Here is a 7,259-nt window from a genome sequence, read left to right on the forward strand (position 1 = left end):
TCACATATCCAATCCTTAAACTCATTCAAAGCCCCTGAGGAAATATTATCTGCCCCCAGTGGTACAGAAGTATGTCTGCGGACTTACAACGCTAGAAACCGCGTTTCGATACCCGTGGTGGGCAGAGCTTTGTGTAGCTTTGTAGCTACAAACAAACAAATATTATCTGGCCTAGGAGCCTTATATTTCTTTAAACTTCGCAATTTGTTCTTAACGAGCTCATAATTAATGTGATCAACTTGTTCAATCTTGTTTCCATCTATCAACTGTTCAACATGAGGAATGTTGCTTAAATCTTCGTTAGCAAAAACTGAAGAAAAGCACAATTTAATAACCCTGTCATCCTAATTTCCTGTTTAGCTAACTTTCTTGATATTCTATAATATTTTAAGTCTCCCGTTTTATCAGTCGATTTAAATTTCTTAAATTTGTGATGCTTTTCTTTAATTTTATCTCTTATACCTTTGTGAGCTAACCTGTTTTTTTACTTGCAGCCACCCTTTTCTTTCCACAAGGAACGTGTTTAACTTAAATATTTATAAATTTTTTATCTTAATGTCATGCGTCCTCTAACTAACATCTAATGTACAACTTAACAAAACATCGTTTATAAATATATCCAGCTGTATTTGATTGGAACTCGGAGTGAAGTTAGTTCGTTTATATTTATGCGTTCAAATTTTTCTTATTTCTGAACTCTTTTTAAGCAACAAAATACAACTCTTGCCACCGAATTCTCAAAATATTTGATTACGTTTCCTAACAGTGAAATCAATGGCTGTTGTGACAATTGGTTTATGCGTTTGACTTCCATGATGTCACTAGCCGGAGATAGTTGAGCATTTCCAGGTGATAATCCATGATATGCATTTTATTATTTTGGCGCCATTATGTTACATTAAAAAGAACAACTGTGATAGCATGTTATAACAGACATTGCACATTTCTGCAAGAAAAACGATTCACAAATCCTTTAATTATGGACTTTTCGCTCGTTTCATGAACCTAAATTTACGAAGGATATTTTAATTTTATTACAGTAGTTGATTTGAGTTAAAATAATATAAGCATGATTGTTAATTTATTATTTTTCAAGCGAATGTATATTCCATGTATTATGATTTTTACTAAAAATTGCATCTTTTAATTTCAAAGCAAATCAAAAAATTCTGATTTGCGAGAAAAAATCCAACTACCTCCGATGAACATAAAATTAAAACTAAAAGGTTGTTTGAAAGGGTAGAAACTGTAAACAGTTGCATGTTCCTTTTTCTTTTAGGCCTAACGCATGATCACTGCAAATTGTTATTTAGTAAAAGTTGTAAGATTTACAATGATATGCAGGTTTTACAATTAAGGAAGACTGGTATATTTCATTTTTATTATCATGAAATCGTTGATTAACTCTAATTAAATGAATGAATTTCAATGTTTTTGCTACATTTTATTTTTAATATTATTTGAAGTTTGAGTGAAGTGGGTATATTTTGGGGAACATGTTTCGACAGAACGTTGGTCTGTCCGTGAATTTGAAGTTCACAGATATAAAGGAACTTAATAACCCAAGCGTTTCAGAATAAATTGTAAACTTAATTTTTAAAAAATGTAGTACAGAATCTGACAAATTATTACTTAAATTCTAGTGATGGTGCAACGTATATATACTTAAAGATGTGTTGTTTAGCTAAAATGCACTATTTTTTGTTTTTGTAGGCGTTTTTACAAGTTCATAAACATGTTTTGCTTGGCTGAGATGTGTGATAATGTTAGGGTACCACCTTGGCTTTTTCATTTAAAATTAAACAGGGCTGTTTCTGAAGAACTCAACAAAAAATTGGCCAATAAGGTAAGAAAGTTTGTAAATATTTTACCAGTGAGTACATGTATGTAATATGTTTTCTGTTATTCATGAATGAATTGTATAATATATGGAGTTGTTTTTTTTCCTCTAAAATGATACATCTGTATGAAAGTTTTAAAGGTTACATAAATACTGTACATTCACACTACATCATAAGAGGATATCATCTGTTTATATTTAATTATTAGTCCAAAGAAAATACATGACAGTTGTATAATGTAAAAATTTTGTAAAGTCCAGATTCTTCAAAACAATGCATTCATTTTAAAAGAAGTTGTGTGTGTGTATGAATATATATATATATATAATTTTGAGTTTAATGTCACATTGTTTTCTATGACTAGTATAGGTAGTGACAAATGTTGGACTGTGCATTGCTTTATATGATCTACTAAGTCTAGAAGACTCGTATATCTTTCCCGGAGATGGGGCATCACACACCAAAGGTTAGTGATTTTGCACATTGATTTATTTTGCTTTTTTTAAAATTCTCCAACTATGGTATACCATAGGTAATTTTTGAAAGAATTAGATACTCTTATGTCTATATGTTACATTTGGACAGATTAACCAAATATTTTTTGCTTAGAATCCAATTTAACTGTGTTTAAATTATTTAAAATTAATTTAATTATGTTATTCCCATCTTAAATCATTGTTAACTGCCCCAAAATTTATTTTAAAATAAATACATGTAGAATTATGAACTAAGAAAATCTCAAAGAAAAAGAATTGCTGAATGTTTTAAGAAAGGTATTACATTATAACAAGAAAGTATAAATAATGTTTAACTTGTCTCTATAATCTCAAATAAAATTAACATTGGCAACCTCATTGGTGAGAAAAATATCCCATGTGTTTACCAAGGTTTTTATTCAGATCAAGTGCATGTTTTTACTTTTGTGTTTTTTATTATCTCAGTTATTTTAAAATTAAGCTTTTTCGTGTTTTTAAAAATATTAAGAATGAGAAGATAAATGTGGCACTAAAGCGTCGAGTACTGTTTTCAACAGATCAGAAATTGAAATATGCATACATGTTTTGGATTACTTTTATTTTCTATTTCATTTTATAATACTAGGTTGAGTATGGAACTATAATAATGAAAAGATTTGATAATTACTCATAGACAAAACATGTATATAAAGTCATTTTGGAAATTAACTCTGAGTATACTTTATTATTTGTTTTATTAACAAGCACAGTTTAAGGCTTTAGTTTACACAGAACCTTCTACACTTTTACATACACAAAAAATTAGGAGTTAGATTGTTTTTTGGTCAAGTTGATTAAGAAGACCAAAAATTTGAAGTTTATTTTTTTCTCTCACTAAAGTGTTTATTGAAATATATAAAAGGTATCTTAAATTTGAAAGAGTTGTGAATCTATGAGTTTTATATATGTTGTTTTTTTAAGCATTACTGAAAATATTACTAAGGTTATAAGATAGCTTTACACACATCCTGATTTTTTATTTTGTTTTAATAAAGAAAAGTAAGTTTTATAAAAACATTACAAAAATAAAGAGAGGAAACATAAATTAGAATTAGAATAAATTGCTCAGTATTAAAAAGTGAGCTTAGATTAGTTGGAAAGGATTCAGAAAAGGGTTATCAGAATGGTGCCTAGGTTGGAGGGGTTGTCATATGACAAGAGGCTGAAATATCTCAAATTGTTTTCTCTTGAAAAAAGATTGTTAAGGGAGATCTGATTGAGGTGTTTAAGATTGTTAAGGGAATTGATAGTGTTGATGTATCATCTTTTTTTATATTTAACAATGAGAATATTAGGACTAGAGGACACAAGTATAAATGTTGGCAAGGTAGGAGTCATCTTCAGCTAAGACAGTTTTATTTTTCTAACAGGGTGGTTGGCATTTGGAATGGGTTGCCTTCAGATGTTGTAGAGGCATTAAATTTAAGTGAGTTTAATGAAAAGGGCTGGGTTTAATTTTTTTTTTTAATTTTTTTTTTGAGGATGGACCAATAGATCCTATGTTGTCCTAAAATATTATGTTATGGTATGCCTTTTCCACTATCCGTACATGGATTTACTCTAAAACTACCACTGGATTTTTAAACACAACTAGTTATGCACCAGTTGCTAGTGGTTGAATAACTTTGTTGAATACAAGGTCTCGTTTGATATACGAGTCTCATACACACATAAAAAAAATTTTAAACAAAAATACTGTTAATATTGCATTAATACTAACAAGTTAGAGCTGAGGATCCCCATGTATTTTGCATAGAAGATAAATGATTTCACCTAATTTTTTTTGCTACTTCACATCGATTGTTGTAACAGACAAAAACATAAAATTACGCAGTATAATGCATCATGTCAATCAGTTTTTCTTCTATACCAAATTTGTTATAATTAATAAAGGATTTTATTGCTTTCAGATTTTGTTTTCTAGGCTTTAGTAGTTCCAAATTTTTCAGAGTGTACTTCAGTCTATATGATGAGAGCTTTTAGTTCTTATCATGACAGGATTTCTTCTGTAGTTTTAAAGTCTTGATATCATTTGTCTCTGATAGCATTCAGTTAGCCTTCTAGTGGCAATGCAGTATGTCTACAGACTTACAATGCTGGAAACTGAGTTTCAATACAAGTGATGGGCAGAGCACAGATAGCACATTGTGTAGCTTTGTACTTAACTACAAAAAAGCAAACAAACATTCAGTTAATGGCCTACCATCTACTTGTCATAGTTGTATCTTCTCCTTGAGATGCCCAGCCTTAGTGTTTATTATACGAGTCTTTTACTAGATTTTGTATTTACCCAAATGATCTTTTATCCTGCCTGAACTGGGTTTTTCCTATGCAGTGATCTCACTTTAAAGCACTCAGAAAATCATTCTGTAATTAAATACAGCTTTCTGGGTTGTAAGTTCTAACATGTTTTATTTCCTGATTCATGTCCATTAGGCAGTACCTGCATATTTATCATGAGGACTACGTCCTGTTTATATTCTGGGTCTTTTGATTTGCTTTCACCAACCCATCACTTTGATTAGTCCTGTGGACTAATGTAGAAACAACATTAGTTAAGTTATTTATATTATTTGTTGCTTGTTTTCCTGCACCTATGATATGCAATCTTATGGTGACAGTTACTTGTTATGCATAGTATATGGTTGCAGCTCAGAGATGTGACGTTTTTACAATCTATTGATAAGTCCTCCATAGAGCTAACCAACAAAATGGCCTCATTACTATTAACAAACTTATTAGTAAAACCTACCAGTCATCTGTTCTGTTTTGTTGTTGTTTTTTTGTGTGTGAGGCTTGTACCATTGAATTGGCATACACCCTGCATTTTTTAACATACTAAGTAGTGGGGTATTTCCCACAGTGGGACCTCTTTCCTGCCCCACCACTGAAGGACAAATTTTACACTATGCTAATATGTTTTGATGTAACATTTGTAGAACAAACTTGTAAAACTTTTACTTAATAAGCTTTTAACCATAATCTCATTACAGGCTGTAAGAAAATTGCTCATTTGTATAACTAGTGTGTCCTCATATATTGATATTTTGCTTGCAAATGATAATTATTGTGATTGGTAGATTTAAACGATGGATTGTGGAAAAAAATTTTGGGCTCTTTTTGAATGTTTGCCCCACCACTGAAAATTCCCTAAAAAATCCCCTGCCCCACCTTCTGGAAGTTTTCCTTTTGCTTCTAAAGTCAGTAGGTGTTATCATTAATAGTTATTTGGCATATGAGACTTCGACACAAGTACTTCTTGCTTATGAATACTGGTGTTAATTGGAAGCCCTTTCCTTCTACCTCCATTGCTTCCTTATTACTTTTTCTTCTCTTTGTCCTTTTTTTCATGTTAGTTGTTTTAAGCATATTTTAAGTACAGTGACACTCTGTGATTTGTTTATTTATATCATATGTGGTGTCCACTGGTATTCCTCCCTGGTTATGTTTCTCAGTAATATTAAATAACTTCTAGCTACTCTCTAACTCTAAATTTTGCCATTTCTGACATTCAAAAAACCTTTTCCACTGCTAATTTCCATGTTTTATCCAAGAATAATGTATATTTTCATGTCCTATCCAAGAATGACGTATATTTTTTGTGTTCCTTAATGGCGTTCATCAACATTCTAACTTCCATGAAATCGCTGAACATCTTTTAATCTCCTGCAGGATGTTCTAATAGTATTAAAAATACATTGTTGTTATTATTTCAGAAATATGCTTTTAACTTTGGTGAGTCAGCATTATAGCTCTGAAGTTTTCTCATTTGTCATTCACTGAGAATTTTTATAAATTGGTTTGGCCTTCTTTGGCCAATGAGAGCATGGTATTACTAAAGTGCCTATTTGAGGTCTTTTTGTATGGGAACATTTCTGTTTTGTGAGTCAGTTTGTAGGAGATATGTGAGAAAATGTGACTATTTAAGTATGAGTTAGTTTGTAGGGGATGTGTGAGAAAATGTGACTATTTAAGTATGAGTTAGTTTGTAGGGGATGTGTGAGAAAATGTGACTATTTAAGTATGAATCAATATAGCATGGAAATTATGTAGTAATACCATATAATTTGTAATGATTGTTTTAGTGATTCTAAAAGTAAAAGACACCAGACCACAAAACAAAGAGGAATATTATTAATAAAAGATCTAATACTTTGCCTTAGTTACCAAAGAAATAGCACAAAGTGATAATAGAGGTATCTTTTTGAATTATAGTTTACTTCATAAAGTTCACTTTTTTACATTGGTTTGGATTGCAAGTATTTTACTGCAATGTATGATTTAGGACTTTTATTTTTATAGAAAGATGAATATAACAGTTCAAAGAAGTAACATACATGCACACATACACATGTAGACAAATGCGAGTTAACTCAGAAACCTTTAACAAAACTTGCTGAAGATAATTTTAACAAGCAGGATTAACACAATAATGGGCTTTATGCCATTTGGATAATTATTAGATAGTTATTAGATTAGTCTTCATATCCTCCAAAACCTGAAATAAAAATCAATGCTTTAAGTTATGTTAAGGAGTTCTAGGAAATTTGTAAAGTTTATTTAAGACTTCAGATAAGCTAAAACAATCAGAATTTTTTGTGAAAGTCGTTGTCAAGTGTCGATAATACAAATAATAAACATTGCAAAGGTGATAAGAATATTTACCTTTCGAACACCACAGTTTGTCAGTAAATAGTTTTTGTGTATGTTGGTGTTGGTTAAATATCAACATCAATATTTAAGGTGTGATGCAAAGGTTGGATACATTTTTCTGAATTTCCAGCTTCTAGAAATTTCTTTAATTCTTGTTTCTGTGGAAAGTCCTGTTTGACCTATGTATACACTATTGCAGTCTTGACACGTTAATTGGTAAACACCACTGTTGCTGTACTTTTCAATTTTG

General features: G+C 30.6%; 1 protein-coding gene across 1 annotated transcript in view; it reads left to right on the forward strand.

The window, feature by feature from the left end:
* The first annotated feature begins 578 nt into the window (after nucleotides 1–578).
* The window catches only part of LOC106460496 (DNA-directed RNA polymerase III subunit RPC8-like), a 29,808-nt gene continuing 23,127 nt past the window's right edge, over nucleotides 579–7,259 (forward strand). Inside the window, exons 1-3 of the mRNA XM_013920201.2 lie at nucleotides 579–849; nucleotides 1,714–1,846; nucleotides 2,211–2,307. Coding sequence (XP_013775655.1) covers nucleotides 1,736–1,846; nucleotides 2,211–2,307 — 208 coding nt within the window. The 5' untranslated portion in view covers nucleotides 579–849; nucleotides 1,714–1,735. The remainder of the gene's footprint in view (nucleotides 850–1,713; nucleotides 1,847–2,210; nucleotides 2,308–7,259) is intronic.

Source organism: Limulus polyphemus, unplaced genomic scaffold (assembly GCF_000517525.1).
Source record: "Limulus polyphemus unplaced genomic scaffold, Limulus_polyphemus-2.1.2 Scaffold781, whole genome shotgun sequence".
Classification (NCBI taxonomy): Eukaryota; Metazoa; Arthropoda; class Merostomata; order Xiphosura; family Limulidae; genus Limulus; species Limulus polyphemus.